Source organism: Vombatus ursinus, unplaced genomic scaffold (assembly GCF_900497805.2).
Source record: "Vombatus ursinus unplaced genomic scaffold, bare-nosed wombat genome assembly UNPS02014962.1, whole genome shotgun sequence".
NCBI classification, from domain to species: domain Eukaryota; kingdom Metazoa; phylum Chordata; class Mammalia; order Diprotodontia; family Vombatidae; genus Vombatus; species Vombatus ursinus.
Window position 1 is genome coordinate 206,959 of NW_020954740.1, and position 24,077 is coordinate 231,035.

The window sequence follows — 24,077 nt, forward strand, 5'->3', positions numbered from 1 at the left end:
TTCTGTTGCCAGGGAAAGAGGAAAGGCTCTGGAAACAAGGGGACCTCAGTTCAAATCCTAAATGACACTTGGTCCTTTGAATGACCTTGGGCAAAGCATTTTACCTCTATGGACCACCGTTTCCTCACCTGTAAAATGAGAGGCTTGGACTAGATGGCCTCTGAAGTCTCTTCCAGCTCTAAAACTATGGTCCCATGAAAGAAGCCAAGGATATTACTGTATATGGCTGTATGAAATTTAGGAGGATAGCCACAATTAGGTCTTGTGGGGGGAAGAGTAAAAATCTGAAATTTGCCCAAGTCAGCTTTTATTATTCTTTGGGTTTTGTTTTTTTTTTTGGTGAGGCAATGGGGGTTAAGTGACTTGCCCAGGGTCACACAGTAAGTGTCAAGTGTCTGAGGCCGGATTTGAACTTGGGTCTTCTTGACTCCAAGGTGAGAGTTCTATCCACTGCGCCACCTAGCTGCCCCCTCCAAGTCAGTTTTTAAAGACAAGCTTAGTTAGGGGGCAAGGGAGAGACAGGTTATCACTCCATGATAATGAGAAAGACACTCCAGGGAATTAGTGCCTGTGGGCAGAGATCATAAGTTACTGGAAGATTATTGATGTGGGGGGCTGGGGCAGCAGGACAGAGAAGAGTTCATTTGCAGTAGTTGGAAGAAGACATATTTTAAGTAATTATTCTTGCAAACTAAGTGCTAAGTTCAATTGTTTCTGAGTGGGATCAGTGTGCCCTAAATTGTGGTACCCTGGGGTAAAATTCCAGTTACTAGACTCCACACCACTCTTCAGTCCATATGCATTGTAAATGTAACATAATGTAAAAGCATAAAATTTGTTGTTGTTCAGTCAGTCTGACTTTTCATGACCCCGTTTGGGGTTTTCTTGGCAAAGATACTACAGTGGTTTGCCAGATCCTTTTCCAGCTTATTTTACAGATGAGGAAACTGAGGCAAACGGGATTAAGTGACTTGCCCAGGGTCACACAGCAAGTAAATGGCTAATGCTGGATTTGAACTCAGGAAGATGGGCCTTCCTGACTCCAGCCTGGCATTCTGTCAACTGTACCTAGTTGTCCAAAAGCATAAAAGCTTAACTTTAAATAAGTAAGAACCTATGGGACATTTCTAATTAGATAGCACATTGTCCTCAAACTCAACATGTCTAAAACTAAGTTTCCTAAAAAAATTACAACCTTTCATTTTCTATCAATAAAACTAGCATTTTTCAAGTACTCCATACTGGTAAGTAAACTTTGAGTTATCTTTCCAGAATCCTAGAATGATCCCTTCTTCTATATACATCCCTAAGGACAACTCTGTCAATTCTTAGAGACATTACCTCTATGGCTTTCCTTCATTTCATTTATTTATGTACCTCTAATCTTTCCAAAACGTTTTTATTATGTCATTTTTTTGCTTCGGAGCCTGGAAAAGCTTCCTTTGGCTCATGAGAATAAGTCCAAATGCACTAAAGGCCTTTTACAGTCTGATTCTACACCCTGACCATTCAAAATGCTTTTTAACTAATCCAAAATATGGATCCACCAATTTCAGTCAATCTGGTCTCCTTCCTAGCTTCCCCCTTGCCCATTTACGTGCCTTTATTCCTTGCCATCTCTGTGACCTTGCTCATACTCTTTGGTCTTCAACAATATTTCCCAACAACTCAAGACCTAACTCCTCTTTGAAGACTTCTCAGACTAATCCCAGCCCACATTTTCTTAGTCTAAATTCCTACATAATTTTTGTGTATCTATAACAAACTCTCTTACACTTCTTATAGAGAATACATGCACTTGAAAGTGAGACGTAAACTCAGAGATCACCTGATCTTACCTTGTCATTTAACAGATAAAGAAGCTGAAGCCCTAACAGGTTAAATTATTTCTGCAAGGTCATAGTCAATTGGCAGAGTAGGGAACAAAATCTAGGTTTTTGATTCAGGCTGAAGGTCCTTCCTCTATAATCCCTCTGAAATATGAAAAGGGTAGAGAACTGTCTGTGTTTTGTCTCTTTAAGTAGACAGTAAGTACTTTCATGGCAGACCGTATCATTTTTTTTTTATAGTCCTCCCTACACTTAGCACGGTATTTGATATTCATTTCCTGCTGCTGAAATCCTTCTCTTCCATCCAAATCCAGCTAAGATTCTATACCTCAATTCAATTCAACATTTATTAAGTACCTATTATGTCCTAGACACAAAGACAAAATTAAAATAGCCTCTGCTCTCAAGGACAAAGATAAGTGTAATACTCGGATAAAGAATTCGAGAAACATTTGAGGTGGGAGTGAGCATGAAGAACTGAAGAGGAAGGAGGAGGAGGTTCAGGGAAGGCTTCACAAAACAGGTGAAACCTAACTTGGGCCTTGAAGGAAGAGAAATTCTGAAAAGCAGAGATGACCAGGGAATGCATTAGGCATGGAGGACAAACTGGGTAAATGTACCAAGGCAGGAGATGATGGCATGTTGAGTTTGGGGAAGAGCAAATAGTTCAGTTTGACTGGAACATCAAGCACAGGAAGAGGAGTAATGTGAAATAAGGAGGAAGAGGTAGATTAAGTACAGCCAGAGACTGGCTGTCTCTCCCAGGAAGGGATTTCCTTAAGCAATGCAGTTTGGTACCTTCTCAGCTTAAAGTCTTAGAAAGTTGCCTGGGAGCACTGAGAAGTTGAGCAACCTGGCCTAGGGTCACAGAGTCAATCTGTGTCAGAGTTGGCTTTGCACCAAGGTGTTCCTGACTTCCACAGGTAGCTCTTTATCCATACTGCCTGTCAACTTGCACATAATAGGTTCTTCATATATATTTGTTGAATTAGCATAAAGCAGGTATTTAATAAGTACATGCTGAATAAATGAAATGAAAAAAGCCAATATGGTCAGTTGCACATGTCTATGGCCTGGGTTCAAAATCTACTTCATATAATAACTAGCTAAGAGATGCTGAGCCAGAAATAACCACTTAGAATACACTCCTCATATATAAAATGATGATGACTTAACTTACTCTATCTACCTGAGGATCTTACCTCTTACTTTACTGTGAAAATTAAGGCCATTAAACATGAGCTCCCTCTTCTTCTCTTTCCCTTCATCTCAAAAACCCTCAACATAATCCCTCACTCTCTCTTGCTTTCCCCCTAGTTTATGACAGGTGATCCTTCTTCCTATGGAAACCAACTCCTTTAAATGTGCCCCAAACTCATCTTCTCCAATTTCTCCAGCAGATTACAACCTTAATCATCCCTTCTCTTTCTTTAATTTTCAACCTCTCCTTATCTATTGCTGGTTCTTTCCCTACAGCCTTCAAACATGCCCAAGTTTCCTCCTTACCATCTCCTCAAACTACTGTCCTATATCTTTCCTCTCTTTCTCAAACTCCCAGAAAAAGCTATCTATACGCCTTACTTTCATTTCTTCTCCCCTCACTGACTCCTCAAACCTGTGCAATATGGCTTCCAACCTCATCACTTAAATGAAACTCCTTTCTCCAGAAAATTACCAATAATTTCTTAACCCTCAAATCTGATGGTCTTTTTTTAGACTTTATTCTTCTCAACCTCTCTGCTACAGCTGACACTAATGATTATCCTCTCCTAGGTACTCTATCCTCTAGGTTTTCATGGCCCTCCTCTATTTGTCTAATTGTTCCTTATCAATCTCCTTTGCTAGTCCATCCAGGTCACACCCCATAATTGTGGATGTGCCCCAAGGCCCTTACCACTTCTGGTCCAGATTTACCGTAACAGCTTCTTAATTGGTCTTCTTGCCTCAAGCTGCTCCCCACTTCATTCTATCTTCCACGCTGCTACCAAAGAGATTTTCCTTAAGCAATAAATTCCAATGGCTTTTTGTTGCCTCTAGAATCTAGAATAAGCTCCTCTGTTTAGCTGTTAAAGCCCTTCAAGACCTTGCCCCTACCTGTCCTTCCAGACTCTACATCACTCCTTACTCTACACTTTTGCAATCTTTGATCTAGCCAAACTGGCCTTTTATCCATTTCTCACACACAACAACCCACCTCCTATTTTTGTGCTTTTGCACTAGCTAACCGCCATCCATGGAATACATGATATACTCCTTTCCATTTCAAAGAATCCCTCTCTTCAAGTTGAAGCCCAAACACCACTGCTATGTGAAGTCCTTACTAATACCCTCAACTGCAAGACACCTCATCTCCTCCTCAGAAAATTTAATGTCCTTCATTGTCTCTACCTTCTAGACAAGGGCCTTCATGATTTCCCCCAGCTACTGGTGGCTCCCCCTTCCAAACTATCTTGCATTGATTTTGTGTAACTTTTATACATACATACATACATACACACACATTGTTTCCTCTGATAGAATATAAGCTCCCTGAGACCAGGGACTGTTTTATTTTTGTTTATCTAGTACAATGCCTGGAACATAACAAGAACTTATTAACTTATTGATTTATTGGTATCACTCCTCTATTCAAAATCCTTCAGTTGCTCTCTAATGCCTATCCTGTAAAGTTCCAATTTCTTTACCCAGCATTTAGGGGTCTCCAAAATACTTATATGTTGCTATGTATTCTGTGAATAATCACAAAATTACAAGTCCCTCCCATATAGAAATTTAGGGTCTTAAGAATATAGCTTAGAATCACCTCTCAATCAACAGACCTACTAATCTAATAACATCCTGCACAGCAATGAATCATAAAAACATAACTCCACCATTTATGTAATAATTCAGATATTTTTGTATTACGTTATAAATTAAGCAGAAGGCAGAAAAAACAGGATAAATTTGTTCTAGATAATGCAAAAAAAAAAAAAACCCCAAACAAAACCCCACAAAAACAAGCCCCTTTTCAGGCTTAATATGAAAGCTGCTGAAGATGATGAGGAATCAAGTATTATAGCTATAAAAAAAAATTATATGAACAAAAACCAAAGATGATTTTGGCTTGGTAAATGTAACTGACCTGTACAAATTCAAAAGCCTCTTGTGGATAATAGACAGATGCAGTAATGCCCATGAAACCAAATGGATACACGAACTTCTTTAATTTTGAACCTGTTAAATGAAAGTCCCCCCACATTCCCCACATTGTTAGTGAATTTTGTTACTCTATCACCTAATTTACGATGCACCTTTAATATTCATAGGTTACAATGGGTTTGAATCATGATACTGCTATTTACTGTCTGTGTAATTTTACAAAAATTCATCTCTTAGGGCCTTAGTTTCCTCATTTGTAATATAGGAAGGAAGAACAAATGATTTCTAAGCTCCCTTTAAGCTCTAAATCCTAGGGCACTGTGATAAAAACTGAAGTAACGGTATGTTCACTGTCTGATGATACCTCCTTTCTAACGTTGGGCTCTAAGGTGCACAGAACAGTTGATACTATTGTTATTTCTAAGTTTTAGATTTTTCTTTAAAAAAAAATGAAAAAAGAGATTCCTTACTCATAGTATTTCCCTATGGAAATGGGCTTCAATTTCCTCATCTGCAAAACAAAGAGGTGAACTAAATAATTACTAAGGTCCCTTTCAGCTCAAAATTTTATGAACAATAGATTCACATTTATATATCAGTTTATGGTTTTAAAAGCACTTTTTCACAACAGCCCTATGAAGTAAAGTGACTTGCCCAAACGCATGCAATTTTTGAGTGATGGAGTCCTTTCCACAAGATGATATGTACAGTTTCTAACAGAGAATACAATTCACTAGCCTAACACTAGAAAAATTTTACAAATTAGCATTTCTCTAGAAATAGCAAGATTAACTGGCTATATAAGTTATAGCATTTTAAGAGTATTTTTCAACTGAATTTATTTATAATGGCTGTGATAAATACCCAATAATTGAATAGGTATTTTATTGAATAGGTATTTTACACATAAACTGACACATTGAAAAATCTTCCAGTTTTTCAAATACTTAGAGTTTGTTATGATATATAATTTTACATTTAATGTCACATAAACTTTATAGCATATTAGGAAGTGAAAATTACATCATGTAATAGTACTGAAGTCACTTTTTTTAATGATCATAACCCTACCAGTAAAAAGAATAGAAAGTTTAATATGCAGAGATGTAATATCTTTGGGTGACAAAAGTTAATTCCATCCTGTATAGAAAAAGACCCTCTTTCAACTGAGAAAGTTTGATCTAAACTCGATCAATTTCCTTTTTTTTTTTTTTTACAGATAGGATCTGGACCAGTATAATGTACTTTATAACCTAAATAATCACTACATGTCCCTAAAATCAAATTTAGTGGAAAGAAAGAAAAGTACAAATTCATTATATATTAATAATCTTACTGGTCAGAATTGAACTTTTTAAGAATGTAACTTCTGAGTGAAGTGAGCAGAACTAGGAGAATATTGTACACAGTAACAGCCACTTTGTTCGATGACTAATATTCATAGACTTAACCCTTCTCAGCAATGCAAGGATCTAAGATATCTCCAAAGGTTTCATGATGGAAAATGATATCCACATCCAAAGAAAGAACTATGGAGTTAGAATGCAGATTGAAGCATACTATTTGCTATTTTTTTTCTTCTGTTGTGTTTTGTTTTCTCTTTCTTGTGGTTCCTCCTATTGGTTCTAATTCTTCCTTACTTCCATCACTAATGTGAAAATATGTTTAATAGGAAAGTATATGTAGAGCCTATATCAGATTACATGCTGTCTCGGGGAGGAAGGTGAGGAGGTAGGGAGAGAAAAATTTAAAACTCAAAAGCTTATGGAAGTGACTGTTGATAAATCAAAATAAGTTAATTTAAAAAAAAGGAAAAAAAAAGTAACTTCTTATGATGGCCAGAGTTTTGTGCAACTCAGGGCTGAATTATACATGTCTTAGTTAAATATTAATGTATCTTAAAGCAATTAATGATTCATTACTGATTATATATGATTCCATTTGAAAACGGCACCTACCTTTAGCAAAAAAGTATCCCAAAATTCCAGAAAAACCAATCACACCAAGTCTTGGCAAAAATCCTGGAGGTGGATTTTGAAAAACTTCACAGCTAGCTACAATGAAATCAGATCAAGGAATGTTTACATCAAATGTTTTTTAAAAAGGACGCTGCCATACTTTTGATAACTAATTTCTACAGCATTAATTGCTACTGAATAACAGTTTTCAAGTCATGTTTCTTATGTTTGTTCCTGCTAATCTTCCTGTCCAGAGCAAATACATAAATGTAAATTTGTACTGACGTAATAAAATTAGAAGTTCTCTTTCTCTAATACTCTGAGTTGGTTTATGTTATAAGAAACGAAACTGCCGAGTCTTGTGTGTTTTGCTACTTAACACTGAGAAAAGATTCTCAAAGGAAGCAATAAAAGGCGGTAAGGCAGAATCCTACCAAGTTCCAGCAAAAGAGAACATCATAAACAAAACCAATAAAAATACAGGATTTTCTCTTGTGTTTACTTTTTCAAAGATTTCCTATCACACCAGTATAATCTTTTCCAGGAAATATAGGAAGAACTTAATGGTGATAATATCACTATCAATATCAGCTAATTTGTATGCATTTCCAGTGCTCAAAATTATAGCAGGCTGAAGTCATCTTTCTATCTGATATAGGTGAGGGGAGTATGAATTTTAGAGTCAGGAGAAGAGGGAAGGGCTATGCAATTCTCAAGCACCTGGCCTGTGCAAAAAACTATTCAGTTATATCTCTCTGGCTATCAGACTTTGAACTATCACAGATAGTACATCTGTCTACTTGATCAATTACATTCATATAAGTTTCAATCTAGCTTGAACCTTAAGCTAGAGACTACACCAAGGTTCGAGAATAACATCATCTTGTTAGTGATCTCAAGAATTGGTTATCTTAGATTAAAAGTTGGTCACTCATACTGCTGGTCAAGAAATTGAGCAGTCAGTTCTTCTGAAATGTGCAACACTTTATTATGGTAATCAAAGTCAGAGAAAATTTATATTCTAAGTGAGAATTTGTCAATTTTACGAATTTATGATACTGGGAGAATACTCGTATTTCCATTCATATCCCCTTTCTAGTATGAAGGTCCACTTGGCTTCTGATCATGCAATCAGAGACAAGGAGATGGATGACAAAAAGAAAGTCTCACACATTCTTGCTAACATCTCTTTAATAAAAGCCTAAATTCTTTAGTTTGGCATCTGTGTCTGGCTCCATATCGTTTAACAGTTTTATCAATGACATGGGTAAAGTATTGTATGATCTGAATATCCAAAGTTAGGAAGAACTGCTAACACAAGGGTTGAGAAGGTTCAAAAAGATCATGAAAGTTTACTACATTGGACTAAATCTAGTAAGATGATGAAAAATAAAATGTCTTACACTTGGGTTTCAAAAACCAACTTTACAAGCACACAGTGGAGGAGACATGACTAGAGAGTAATTCATTTGGAAAAGATCTAGGAGCTTTAGCAGACTACAAGCTCATGAGAACACTGTCATGTGGCAGTCAAAACAATTAATGCAATCTTAGGTTGCCCTGAGGCAGTGTTCAGAAGTAAGAAGGCGATAATTCCACTGTACACTGTCCTGATCAGACCACTTCTGAAGATAGTGAATTGAGTTGTGGTCACATTTTAGAAAGGACATTGATAACAGTGGATAAGCATTCGTTAAGTACTTACTATGTTTTAGGAACTGTGCTAAGTGCTAGAACACAACCAAAGGCAACACTAGCTCTTGCCCTCAAGGATAGCCTAATGTATTCTATTCCATATACTCTAATTACATTCTAATAGGGTAGACAACATGCAAATAGACCAGGTACATACAAGACATACATATACCAAGTAGATGGAAGGCAATCTCAGAGAGGAGAGCATTAGGAGCTAGAGGGACTGGGAAAGGCCTCCTGGAGAAGGGGGGTTTTGTGCTTAATTTTGAAGGAAGTTAGGAAACTAAGAAGTAGACAGGTTAGGGGAAGAAGCATTCCAGAGTTTCCCAACAATTGGAGCTGTCCAAAAACAAGATGGGCTTTTTATTTATTTGTGTTTTAACCATCTGTTCTTTGGGACCTTATTCAAGGTCCAAAGTCAATTGAGTATAGTGTCCTTTTAGTGCTGTTTTTATTTACATCACTTAAGTCTGTATATATATTATTCTCCTTGTTCTGGTTTCTTCATTGTGAATCAGTTTATACAAATCTTCCCATATTTCCTTGAATTCTTCACATACATCATCTCTTATGACACAACAGCATTACATATATTCATATCCAAAAATCTGTTCAACCATTTCCCTGACAATGGGCCTCCACGTAAAAAAACCAAATTATTGTTATTCTGGCTCTCCTTTTTCTAGGTCCTGAGCTGGAGAGTATGATGATGTTAATTTTCAGTAGTATATTCAAAGTTTCAAGTTTAACTAAGGAGCTTGTGTTAACAGAGTTCTTTCCTCTCTGGCCTTCCACTTATTTCACCTTTTATTTGCTTTTTAATGTCCCATTTTATGTGTGAAACAACATAACAGTGGATAGAGAGGAAGAGAGTCAGGAATACCTGGATTCAAGTGCTTCGTGACCTGGAATAAATCACTTAATATCAGAGTGCTCTAAAAAACTCTCTGAGCTGTAAATTACAGAAAAGTTGTTGATCTGCATTGGTAGAGGGCATTTCTACAATGGGAATTCCCTACACCAATACAATCACAGGACATTCGTGGGAAGTGGTGGTGGTGGTGAGGAGGCATCCTTCTGCCAACTAGACTCTGGGCCACATCTTCTTTCACTTTCCTTTTCCTACACTATAATGCTTATTGCAATGTTATTCTGGCAGAGTGGATACGTGTAGAGTGAGCTGTTTGGGATATTCGAATCAGCTAGAGTTGAAAAATCATAATCAAGAAGGGCAGGATATGCATCTTACGTGAGCAGTGAAGCACAGCTTCAAAAAATATGGCACAGTTGTGGCCAACAAAGAACAAAAGTAGCAGAAAGACAGGTTAATACATAGCAACTAAGAGTGGGAGAAACCCCAACCAAAGGTGTTTGGCATGTATGGTGGCTGCAACCAGAAATGATCATTATGCATTGCCTATGAACATTTTGCCTTTTGTGTTACTCAGTTTTTAAAATCCAATGCAAATTCTACCTCTTCCATAGAGCTTTGCTTGTTTTCCCTTGGCTAATAACAACTTCTTCCCTTGGAATTAAGATTAGTAGCAAATAAAAGTTTATCTATAATGCACTTACCACATACTATTGTGTACCACAGTTTTTTGTTAATGTGCTTTATTCACCTAACAGCATTATAAGCTCCAGGAGGGCAGGGACAATGTCTTACACAGATTTTCTATCTTTTAGTGCTTACCACAGTGCTCTGTACCCAGTAGATTTAATACATGTTTGTCGCATGTAAAGACAGCAGAACTAGTTTTTCATCAATCAATAGGCATCTATTAAGTGCCCATTATGGACTTGGCACTGAGCTAAATGCTGAGGATACAACATGTACACATAAACACAAGATACAATGAATAAAGTAATTTTGGGATGGAGGGAAAGAGAAGCAGCTGGGCACAAAGTAGAGGGAGAGATCAGGAAAGGAGATAGTATTTAAGTTGTGCCTTAAAGGAAACTCGGAATTATAAGAGGAGAGGTGTGCAGAAGTACATCCCAGTCTGTGCAAACACATGCAGATGGGAAATAGGTATCATGTATGAGGAATAAGAAGGCCAGTTTGGCTTCAATGCATAGTGTATAAAAGGAAGTAATATGAAATAAGGCTGTAAAGGCAAGCTTGAGCTACACTACAAATGCCAAAGAAAAGAATTTGTATGCAACTGCTGCTTTGTAAGATGGGGAATGTCACTCTGGCTACTCTGAATAATGACATGGAGAGTCTTAAGGCAAAGGGACCAATGATGAAGTTACTGCAATAATCCAGGCAAGACTCGATGAGAGCTTGAACTGTAAGTGGAAAGAAAGGAAGGGACAGGCAAGACATATTATGTATGTAAAACTGACAAGGTGGGCACCTGATTTTATATTGGGGATAAATGAGTAAAGAGTCAAGCCTGGGTAACTGAAGAACAGAAGTGCCTTCCACACTACAGATTTGTTTAATCCTATCTGAATCACAGCTGGAAGGGTCTCTCTAGACATGGAACCCCCTCATCCTACAATGAGGAAACTGAAGCACAGAGAACATTAAGTGACTTGGCCACCCAATTATACAACCTCTCCAGCTAGTCAGCTGAATAAAAAAAATAATACACCTGTAGGCAATAACAATTAAATATAATGTAAAAGTGTTCTATGTAAGTTCTAGTGGTTACCAGAATTATTAATTATAAATCAACTCACCTCTTCCTTGTTGAATGGCAGCATCTATTGTGGGTTTAGTTTTGTCGTAAGCAACCTGAATAGGGAAAAAAAAGACTATGACCAAATAGCATTGCTACTAAAGTAAGAGAAAAATATGCATATAAACAGAATGAAATACTCACATTCTGCAGTTTGTTTTTTGCTCAAATTTTTTAAAACAAGGTTCTAATGTTGTCATTGGAAATAAAAAAGTAAAAAAACAAAAGACAAGCCAAACCAATTGCTTTCAACTGCACAATCCTCTCAGTGTTCTACACAAAATTAAGAAAAGTTGCAGCCTAACAAATTAAGATTTTTTTGATAATCAAAAACAACTTAATGCTACAAGATAAATGGTAACCTTTTACCCATCTGATCAAGTCAGTTTCTTTTATAAAAGGAATATGTATTAATCTGATAGAAAGGCATATATGTTGCAGCTCACTTTTGTAAAAATGACTATCTGTAGATGAGCAGTTCTGTCTTCTAATGAGAAAAATTGTTCTGTCCCAGTTTGAAAACAAACTTAGAGCTATTCCAAATTAAATTAAGTCAGTCTATTTTTTATGATGAGATATTATTGATGGATTACCAAATACAAAGCAATGAGCTCATGTGAAGGTATTTTTAAGAACACCTCTCATCTAGATTATTGCAATAACCTCCTAATTGTTCTTCTGCCCCATTTCTCACCACTCTAATGCATCCACCACAAAGCAACCAATGTGATTTTGCTCAAGTGCACTCCTATGACATTCTTCTACTCAATAAACTTACTATTATCTTTATGTACAAATATAAACTCCTAAGTTAAACATTTAAGGTTCTTCACCACCTGACCCCTTCCCATCATTCTAGTTTTCTTTCACATTACATCCCTATACATATTTTACAGTCTAGCCATAAAGGCTTCCAAGCTTTTGACTCTATGACGCATGACTACATTACCATCTCCCATCTCCAAGCCTTTGCATAGGCTGACGGCCTACTATTCTAAAATAACCTTAAGTTGGCTTTATATGTCTCCCTCACTCCTTCCCCCATTAAAATATAGGTCTCTGCAGGATCACAGATATTGAACTGGAAGGGACCTCGAATAGGCTACCTAGGCCAACACCCTTCATTTTATAGGTGAGGAAAATGAGGAAGAATAAATGACTTGTCCAAGGCAATAATGAGTATCAGAGGCAAAATCTGAACCCAGTTCCTCTGAATCCACAACCAGTGCTCTTTCTTATTCCGTTGTCTTATACATCTTTCTGTTGGTTGTGTGTATGTATGTTTTGTTTTATTTTTTTAAATTTTACCATAATGCCTTGCATATACTAGGTATTCATATATTTACTGAAATCAAAATGATGGAGCCTATAATTTAACAGAAGAGATAGGCATACATAGCATGGGCAGATGGTCAATTTATACTTATATTCAAAGGATTCTTACTCATTTGCAGGTTCTGATTTTTTATCTTAAAATGTCATAATGTGTATGCTTATGAACAATCCATGTCTTAACTTTCTCTCATTCTCCTGTTTTTCCATTGTGTATTTGCTATTTAAGAGTATTATTTTGTCACACTGAGAGAATACTAAAGTAAAGTCAAATTTAAATGCTCTGAACTGTATTTTTGCTCTTAGAAAGGTGACAATTTGTACCCCCTGATGTTTGTAAGATTTAAAATACTCTCAGGAATGATTATTCATAAATACAAAGTACTTTTGGTATTTCAATAGCACAATGCTATAATAAAATGCTATGGCTTTTTCATGAAACCAAAAAAAAAAAAGAAAAAAAAGAAAAAAACTGTCCTATGACAACTTTTTTTTCTAAGTTTTTACTGATCCATCCTTCCTTTCTTCTTTCCCATCACTGTCACTATCCAATGACTACCCCCTTGCCCATAAGGAACTCCTCCTTGTAATAAATAACTAGTCAAACCACACACTACACTGCCTATTTCTGAAAACTTATGCCTCAATTCATGACTCCAGTCAAGTACTCTTCTGATGGAGACACACTTAACCATCAGATTCAGCTGACTGTGGCCTGAAGTCATAATGGGACACTGAATTAGTCACAGTTTAATGGCTTCTTACATCTCACTGTGGTCATCCTGTAAATTGCTCTGCTTCAACTTACTTAATTCTGCATCAATTCAAATGTCTTTCTAAATTTTTCTAAATTATCCATATTTTCATTTCTTGTCGTGAATATCCCATAATATTCATACACTATAATCAGCCATTCTCCCAAATGAAGAACACCCATTTTCTTCCTAGTTCTTTGCTACTATAAAAGTGCTTCTATTAAATTTTTATTATTTATTATTGAACCTTTGTTTCTGTCTCTGATCTCTCTGAGGTATATACCCAACAGTAGCAAAGCTGAGTCAAAGGATATGTAAGTTGACTTTTTTTTTTTAACGTAATTCCAAATTGTTTTACAGAATGGTTGGACCAATTCATAGTTCGATTCTAGTTGGACCAATTCACAGGTCCCACAACATGTCCAAATGTTTACTGTTTTTACCTTCCTGAGGTAAAATTTAAAAGGCATAAAGAAGGTAGTGGAATGAGGTGACACTTGCTTTTCACATATTTGGAAGGAGAGGCTGGGAGCATCATTCATATATTTGTGTGCGTGTGTGTGTGCGTGTGTGCGTGTGTGTGTGTTTGGATAAGTGTATATAGTAAAGTATAATAAGAGATCCTTAAGGACCAATTTCTCAAGCAATGTTGAGAAACATGGTCCTACCTCCTCTGACTCTGATGCTGTTATCCTTGCATTTTCTGCATCATATATATCACAGCACATTAGGAGACCTTTAAAATTAAAAAATATTTCCCAAATTGGACTTGACTTTTAAACAACACATGTCCCTTAAGCAACAAGCTTGGGCAAATCATGCTTTGAACTTTCAAAAAACAAACAAACAAACAAACCTCAGAATGATCTCAATACCAGATCAACTCAGACAACGCAACATATGGTGGTTTCCCTACCATGTGAAGGACTTTCCTCTCAAACATAAAAGTTCAATAATCTGTTAAATGCAAATTTTTAAATGCATATGTATCCCCACTTAAAAATATGGATGTTTTCTAAGTCAAGATAACCACTGAAAAACTGATGAAACTAGGGAGCAGAGAGGACATAACATTTTTTTCACTCCCTAGAGACCAAGACCAATGAACATTAGTCTAGACTTTGTTTTTTGTAGTGTATTCTCAAGCCTAACACTAGAAACAAATTTAGAAATTAAAATTCAGGCAGTTCCTAACTTACAGATAAGCTATGTTCCAAAAACTAATTTATAAGTTAGCTGTTTGGAAGCTGGAACACATCATTCCACAAATATAATGTACAAATGGTGATTAAGTAATTGGGCTAGCCCACAAAAGTCTATTTAGCCAATAATACATCCAAACCACATCGTACATTTGTAATGAAAAACAACAGAAAGCACTGATTACAAAATCGAAAAAACAAACAAACATAAAACTGAATAAGACAGGCATAGCAGGATTCCCTTCTACCAAAGTGGTAAGGAGTTGGCTTAGCTGGAAGAGTATACCCACTGCCTACCTATTGTGGTTGCTTCCTATCCAGAAATAACCTGCAGCCTCAACAGTAAGCTAAGTCTCACTACACAGCTTCCTAACCAGAGCAACAGTTGCTTCTTCATGAGAAGGGAATTACCTCCCCAAATCATGGTAGCGGCCCCACTGCCAGGAGACAAAAATATATCTCCCAGACACTAGCCAAGATGATTCCTTGCTAACGGCAAAGGAAAAATCTATTCAATGACTAAAATAACGAATCATTCATACTTATAGAGCATTTGGGTTCTCATAATTAGGCAACTGCTTAGTCGCTTTTCCAAAAACACTAAGTAAAATTTGTCTAGAAAGCACTTGTGATATTAACAATTTACTTGAATAAACTCCAAATGAGTACCTGATTTAGATATAAAGGGTGACATCAACAAATTATAAGAAATTACTTGTCAGATCTAGGGGTAGAAGAATAATTGAGGACCAAACAAGAGATAGAGAGATTCATGACAGATAAAACAAACAATTTTGATTATGTGAAATTTAAAATTTTTTTTGCAAAAGCAAAACTAATGCAGTCAAAATTAGAAGAAGCAGGAAACTGAAAACAAATCTCTGCAGCAATATTCTCTGGTAAAGACCTAACTTCCAAGATATATATAGGAAGTAAGACATTTATGAGAATAAGAGCCATTCTCTAATTGATAAATGCTCAAAAGCTATGAATAGGCAGTCTTCAGAGGAAAATGTCAAAGCCATCAATAGGCATACAAATTTTTTTTTTCAAAATTACTAGTAATTGGAGAAATACAAACTAAAACAACCCCAAGGTATCACTTCACACCCATCAAATGGGTTGTTGACAAAAAAAAAAGGAAAGAAAGAAAGAAAAAAGGAAAATGACAGATATTAGAGAGGCTGTGAGAAAATAGGTTTTTTAATGAACTGTTGATGGCACTGTGAATAAATCCAACCTTTCTGGAAAGTAATTTGGAATTATACCCCCAAATCTACTAAACTGTCATCCCCCTTTTGGCCAAGTGATACTACGTCTAGGCCTATACCCCAAAGAAATTAAAGAAAGAGCAGAAAAGGATCTATATGTACATAAATATTTATAGTAGCTCTTTTCACGGTGGCAAAGAACCAGAAACTGAGAGAGTGGCTCAACAACTGGGGAATGGCTAAACAACTAATGGTATATGAATGTGATGGAACACTATTATGCTCTAAGAAACAATTAAGGGGGTTGTTTCAGAAAAGCCTGGAAGAACTGAATGAACTGATGTAAAATGAGCAGAAGCAGGGAAACAATTTATACAGTAACAATACTGCAAAGCCAAACAACTTTGAAAGACTTAGAAACTCTGACTCAGTAACTCAATAACTAACCACAATTCCAAAGGTATCATGATGAAAAAGATGCTATCCACCTCCAGTAGAGAGGTGATGGACTCACAGGGTAAATGAAGGCATGTATTTGGAAATGGCTAATTCAGAAATTGATTTTGTTTGACTATTCATATAGTAACAGATTTTGTTATTTTTTCTTTCCTCAATGTAGGAGAGATGGAAGTGGGAGAAAGAGAATTCCGAGCTGAAAATAAAATGGAATTTAAAAAATTTATTTGAACCATTATCTACTTCAATTCATTTGGAAAAGTGCTGTACCTGAAACCAATATGTATATGGTACAGCATACTTTCTAAGTTGTGATATGCCTTCCTCCAGGGGGCTTCTTGGTTCCTCCACATATTTGGACTCAAAGTTTGGAATTGAGTAGAGCGAAAGCTGTAAATATAAAAGAAAATAAGATAAAGTTATAAGACAACTCTTTATTACAAATTTCTACAATTACATCACAAATTCTCTATCAAAGTTACAGACTTATCTCTATTCATGAAGCATATAAACTTTCAGTTAAAAATCCAACAAAAAATGATCTCACCATTGCTTTTCTTTGCAGACTACTTCCTTCCTACAGAGCCCTCATTGTCTGAGCCACTTAATTCAATAGTGAAAAGAGCACTGGAACTGGAGTCAAATCATGACACTGTCATTTGTACTGTGGGACTCTGGGCAAATCATAATCTCTCTGGGCCTTAATTTCTCTATCTGTAAATTGGGAATAATGACACTTGCACTATACCTACCTCTTAGGGTTACAGTCAGCACAGTGCTTTTGTAAATCTTTAAAAAGCTATATAAATGAGTTAATGTTTAGCTCAAACTAACCTGGTTTTAAAAATTAACCTATAAATAACTATATCTCTATAGCACTCTGCAATAATTAAGAGTAAGTGGAAATATTTAAAATAACTACTATGCTAAGCAGACATCCATGAAAATCAATATTAATTTTCATTATGAAAAGAGGTTACCCATGAAAATCTCAATCAAATATCTTCCTTAGGTAATGTGGGGGGAGAAGGGAAACTAACCCTGAAAGAAAACTACAGTGTATTTTGTAGAAGTTTCTAAGTCTCCTTGGAGGTCAGGTATAATATTTCATTATTTGGGGCTACATTGCCACCACATCTTATCCGGATAGATCAGATTTGGGGGAAGGATAAGAAAAACAAGAGTAGCTAGGAAAGAGGTCTAACACCTAACTAAAAATCTGAAATGTAGTCAAGAGTACATACTTGAGGGCTCTGGCAGAGGGTCAGCTCTCTAAGTCCAGCTTTAGCATATACTTGTCTAAAAAGACAGACATTCATTAGCTCCTTCAGACCCTGAGGAATTTGACTTAGACTTATTTCTTCTGCCAAAGTAAACTAATGGTTGAACATATTCAATGAGACATTTTAGACTAGATTCCCATTTCTGATCCTTCATTTCATGACTATTAAAAACATATCCTTTACACAGAAAGTGCTCCCGAAGACATCTGAATCCTAGGAAGGATCCCAGAGAAAACTTAAGTTTTAACAAAACTGGCAAAACTACTCTTAAGGTTTTCAAAAAGAGGAAAAATTGTGTTTTTACTTTTTTTTAATTAAAAAATCTTTTAAAACAATAGAAGTGCTAATCTGCTAAAAATTCAAGTAAACAAATATGGAGTCCCTGCTATGTGCCAGGACTGAGCAGATCAACTGTAGATCTGTGATCTAATCACTGTCTATTCAATCAACTGTAACCTTTTTAAACTGTGCAACTCTCATCCATAGATGCTCCCTGAAGGATCCACCTAAAGTGCTTCATTCTTTTATATTTTGTGGTTACCTTGGACTGGCTGACCTCCTTTTCCAGAAATACATTTCCTTTAGGATAATCTTTAATTTTGCTTCTTGAATGTGTGTCCTTGTTGGAAATGTTATAGCCTACTTCTGCCTTTTAATTGGACCTCTCCAATGAACTCTGTGTCACCCACCATTGTAGTCCCTTGGAGACTGTGGTGTTCGAAAGATTTATAACCAAATAATATTATGGGAAGAACAAATTGAATCATTTTGGGAGAGGGATTTTTTTTTTTAATTTAAAAAGGACCTGATTTTTGTATTACAGAGCTGCTTTGGACCACTAAAGGTGGAAACTGCTCTTCTCCTATTCAACTCTGGGCCCATTTCATTGTCCATATGAATTGAATGTCTCTGATGTATGTACTGATTATTATTTCAATGGACTTGCCATCTAACTGCCACAATCTAGACAACAGATATTTCTATTTATTTTCATTTACTGTATAGATTAATAGGCCCCTTGCTTTTCAGTGATTATGGATCTCATTGAAGAGGCTCTGGAATACTGAAGATATAATCAGCACAGTAACAGCTGTAATCATGAACATGTGGAGGACTTAATCATTTACTAGGAATCCATCCATATGGACCTTATGTAAGACATCCTCCTCAATGGTGATGAACCTTTGGCAAGTATACCACTGTTTAATTTATACTTTATTATTAATAATCATAAAGTCATCTAAGAGTTATCTCTTCGCATCTATCAAGGAATCTTACATGGTTGAGGCATAAACATGAAAAACTCCCAGCTGGGGGAAAGAATTTAAGGCCGCATCCTGCTCTATTTAGTCAAATGTATTTTTGTATCAACAGATAATAAAGACATTTATATCTTGTATTCACTACATTTTTCAGTCAACTGTGTAACTATAAAGATGTGGTCAGCAATGGAAAATCAATTATCATATTTCCATCAAAGATACCTCCTTATAAGATAGATTACTCTCTTAAAGATGAGAAAATGGCTGCTGATGTCCTTTAAATTACCTTTTTCTAAGATAATAACAGAATATATGATGTCTCCAGTTCTTTTGATCTCTTCTGTTCCCTGAAACATATTGTAAATTGATCACTCGAGATCCCCTGGAAGACTGCTGACTCCAGCTTAGACTTCCTCAGTTTGTGCTAAACAAAGAAGCAAAACTTCTTTACGTTACACTGAAAAAAACGAAGTTGAGAAGACGGAATAAACCAAGTAAAGAGAGGCAGTCTGGCACACAGCATAGTGGATAAAGAGCTGAACTAGAAGCCAATTTTGAGTTCTGCCTTTGGTTTTATGACCTTGGTCAAGAAAGGCATTTAACCTCTCATTTTCTAGGCAATTATCTAAAACTATAAATTGCAGAGAAGGTGCTAATCTGCATGGGTAGAAGTAATTTCTTCTCCAGAAGTTCCCTGAATGAAATCACAGTTTTGGTCCCTATCCTATCAACTGTTGATGTTGAGGAGCATGTTGAGGACTAAGACTCCAAATGTGGTAGTTTCTAAAGTCACTGATGATTAAAGTGGATTACAGAAAAGTCACCAATTTGTTCTATTTTATGTCTATCTGTCTTGCCAATTTCATCTCTGACAAATTGTCTTGGGATGATATCCCTTAGTTTGGTCTCCTGCCAAGTTTCTGCGGGTTTATTTTCATCTCCATGGTTTTTCGGCTTTTTACAGTGCTTCTACAATTCCATTCTTCTCCTGTTTTCTTCTCCACTGTTTTACAAAATGAGTTTGTGTTCTAAATTGGAGTTGTTTTTCATTGTCATGCCTCTCTGCTTGGCAAAGAGATCAAGTGCTTGCTGCCCAAGGTGATTTCTAGGCTCATTTAGCCTTCTTGCTGCAGCAGCCGCTTTACTCTCATTAAACTTTTGCAGGAAAGAGTGATAATTAAGTCACACTCTTTGCCTTTTTCCACTTCCCATTTTTTTCTTCAAAAATCAATGGCTTGTTTGATTAGTTTAGGTTAAAGCTGTTTCAAGGGTATGAATTATCTTTTCATCTTTTCCCTTTCTTCTAATTTGTTCTTGATTTTTGGCCTTTGCTATAATGAGCTGATGATCTGATTATACACAAAAAGTAGATTCTTAAATTAATTATACTTGAATAACCAGCAGTGTTTGACACGTCCATCATCCTCTCTCTTCTGGGAGAAAATGTTCACAATACAGAGCAAAGAGGCTTCTAAGTATTCCTCGAGCTTCTGACCCTTTTTGTTTTTTAAACCTAAACAATATTTTTCACATTGCTACTCACCTTTATGTTGATGCCCAGAGTATTTAAATATTTGATGACTTCTTATAGAAGATCTTGTCAAGTTTTTCCCCTTACCCTCCTGTTTCTTGATCTGCACATCCTCCTATGAGTCCCTCCCTTATCCTACTCCCTTACCCTATTTCTCTGTAAATTAAGAAGACTTTTATACCCTTCTAGATGTATGTTATTTCATTTTTAACCTAGTTTTGATTAGAATAAGGTTCTAGCACTACTAGCCCTCCACTATAAAAGTTCTTCCATTCACACCTTGTTTGTATGAGATAATTGCTTCATTTTACCTCTCTCTACTCAATGTTTTCTTTAGGATCATCCCATCATACTCAACTCAATTCTAAGCCTTCTAGCTATCTATGCTCTTTCAAACTGCTTGGTCTATTTCCACAGATGATTAGGGAAAAAGGAAAAGAACCTCAATGTTTTATGATGTTTATAGCATCTCTCTTTGTGGTGACAAAGAAATGGAATTTGCAAGGATGCCCATCAACTGGGGAATGGCTGAACAAGTCATGATATATGATTGTGATGGAATACTACTGGGTTATAAGAAATGATGAGCTGATTGATTTTAGAAAAACATGGAAAGACTTGCATGAAAGAACGTAGAGTGAAATGAGCAGAACCAAGAGAATACTGATATAGTAACAGCAATATTGTTTTAAGAACAACTTTGAGCTAAAAGTTTCTTTGTCTATTACAAATACCCAAATTAACTATAAAGGACATATGAAGAAAGACACAAACTGCATCCAGAAAGAACTGATAAATAGAAGTATGTACAGAATAATTATATGTGTATATATATATATACACACTTATTTGCATCTAATGATAGCCACCTCTAGGGCGGAGGAGGGAAGGAAGAAAAAAAAAATTACATGATAATTTTTTTGCATATTTGAAAGGAATAGCAAGTTGTGCATAGCAGATTTGCAGTTTCATGTACAATCTTTTTTTTATTGTACTATGTTATGGAAATGCTTGTTTTATTCCATAAATTAAAAATAAAATAAAAAAAGTTACAGATGTTTTCCCATATAAGAAATAAACATTTTTGCCTTATTAAATCCCTTATAATTGGGTTTTGTGTTTACCTTCTTATGTTTCTTCTGATACTTATAGGTCAAATTTTCCATTCAGTTCTGTTCCTTTCCTCATAAATACCTGAAAGTTCTTTAATTCATTAAATATCCATTTTCCCTCATTACAGGATTACACTCAGCTTTGCTGGGTAAGTTATACTTTTTTATTTAAAATTTTAAAAATGTTTTATTCAAAAAAAGAAAAGAAAAAATGTTTTATTCATTTTGAAATTAAATGCATAAAGAAAAAAAGAACATTTTTTATGTACAGAGCACAACATAAAAAGAAGATTCAATATAAAATGAATTATATATTAAAATTTCCGTGAATTTCCATGTCACACTGTTTACTTTTTTTGAAAAACTATGTGATAACTACTACACATCATTTTCAAAGCTACTTTACTTTTCTGTTTCCTTCTAAAGTTTTTTTTTCCCTCTGCTATCTACTTTTTATTTTTTTTCTCCTTCCCTACCCATCCTGCCCTAGAGAAGGCTACCATTAGATACAAATACGTATGTATATGTAAAACCATACTATACATACATCTATTGACCGATTCTCTCTGGATGTGGCTAGCATCTTCCTTCATAGGTTCTTTGTAGTTGATGTGAGTATTTATAATACTAAAAATGACTTAGCCATTCAAAGTTGTCTTAGAAGAATACTGCTATTACTATGTACAACATTCTTTGGTATATGATTGCGATGGAATACTACTGTGCTATAAGAAATAATGAGCTTGTTGATTTTAGAAAAACGTAGAAAGACCTGCATGAAATAATGAAGAGTGAAATGAGCAGAAACAAGAGAACTTTTCATCAGTTCATATACATCTTCCCAGGTTTTTCTGAAACCATCCTGCTCATAATTTCTTATAGTACATTAGTATTCCATAACAACCATGTACCACAACTTGTTTAGCTATTCCCTAATTGACAGGCATCCCCTCAATTTCCAGGTTTTTTTTGCCATAGCTAAGTTATTCTTGGTTATAAACTCAGCTCCTTTGCTCTTTGGAATATTATATTCCACACCCTTCAGTCTTTTAATACAGAAGCTGCTAAATCTTGTCTTATTCTGACTGTAGTTCCATTGTATTTAAACTGCTTCTTTCTAGTTGCTTAGCTATAATGTTCCTGTGAGTTTACATCTTGGAATCTCTTTCAGGCACTGATCAGTGGATTTTTAAAATTTCTATTTTACCTTCTAGTTCTAAAATTTCAGGAGAGTTTCTCTTTAATAATTTCTTGAAGTATAGTGTCCTGACTCTTTTTTTTTGATCCTTAACTTTCAGGTAGTCCAACAATTTTTATATTGTCCTTCCCTGATCTCATTTCCAGGTCAACTGTTTTTCTTATGAGATGTTTCACATTCTCCTCTATTTTTTCATTCTTCTGATTTAGTTTTATTATTTCCTGGTGTCTTATGAAGTCATTAGCTTCCACGTGCCCAATTCTAATTTTTAAGGAGTTATTTTATTCAATAGGTTTTTGGATCTCTTTCTCCAATTGGTTAACTTTCTTTTCATAATTTTCTTCCACTACTCTTATTTTTTTTTCCTAATTTTTTTTCAACTTCTCATTTGATTTTCAAAGTCCTTTCTAAGTTCTAAGAACTTTTTTGGGCTTGTGGCCATTTTACATTTTCTTTTTGGAAGCTTTACAAGTAGCTGTTTTGACTTCACTATCTTCTTCTGAGTTTGAACCCAGATCTATTCTATCACCATAGTAGCTCTCTATGGTTGGGTTCTTTCTCTTTTATTTACTCATTTTTTAAAAGGCCTATTTCTTGGCTTTTAACTTTCAGTTAAACTCTGGCTATAGTCCCCACATATGGGGAACCAGAGGCTTGAGGTCTCAGGTTTCACATTTTTTGTGTTGTTGTTTTCTGAGCTCTATCTGGGGGCCTGACCTCAGGTACTCCTCTCTGCTCCTGAGCCTTGACCAGGGCCCCCAGCAATAGCTATCACCTTAAATGTTTTTACTCCCTGATAGGGCTGCAAGGTTCAACTCACTCCTCTGCCCTGGAATCAATTCTGGTTCCTAGACTCCATTCTCCTGGGAGTGACCACAGCCAGTAGGGTCCCAGCCCCACTGCGATTGCATTTACCAGCATGTACTTGTTCCTCCTCGCCCACAGTCATAGTCTATAACTGATCAGGTCAGCAAACCTGAGTCGTGTCTCTAGCTCTAGCCAGCACAGGGCCCTTCAATCTTCCCCATCAAGTGAAAGACCCCCTACACTGTCTATGGGGTGAAAGTTCCTGAGGCTGAGGCTCCTGCCCACACAGCTGCCCCCAGGGCTTGTTGTTTGTTGATTCAGTGGTATATGCCACAGGTATCTGCACTTCAATCAGGCCAGACCACCACCCTGGGAGGTCAGGTCTTTCCTAAGGTCTTCCCAAGTTATCTTAGGTGGACAACTGCTTCAATCTGACTTTCAATTATTTCTGCCCCTCTAAAGTTCACTTTGAGGAATTACTTTAAATTATTTGTGGGGGGATTTGGGATAGCCAGGTAATTTCCTGTCTTATTCTGCCATCTTCCCAGAATCTTCACTCACACTGTTTTTAACAAGTATAAATCAGTGAGGATTAAGTGACATTGATAATCTAGAGCA

General features: G+C 36.0%; 1 protein-coding gene across 2 annotated transcripts in view; it reads right to left on the minus strand.

The window, feature by feature from the left end:
• Positions 1–24,077, minus strand: part of APOO (apolipoprotein O) — a 92,130-nt gene that overhangs the window by 30,702 nt on the left and 37,351 nt on the right. For both annotated transcript variants that reach the window (XM_027845455.1, XM_027845454.1), the window contains exons 3-6: positions 16,537–16,656; positions 11,312–11,366; positions 6,929–7,024; positions 4,954–5,045 (exon numbers count right to left, since the gene is read on the minus strand). In XM_027845455.1, the coding sequence (XP_027701256.1) occupies positions 4,954–5,045; positions 6,929–7,024; positions 11,312–11,366; positions 16,537–16,656 (363 nt within the window). The remainder of the gene's footprint in view (positions 1–4,953; positions 5,046–6,928; positions 7,025–11,311; positions 11,367–16,536; positions 16,657–24,077) is intronic.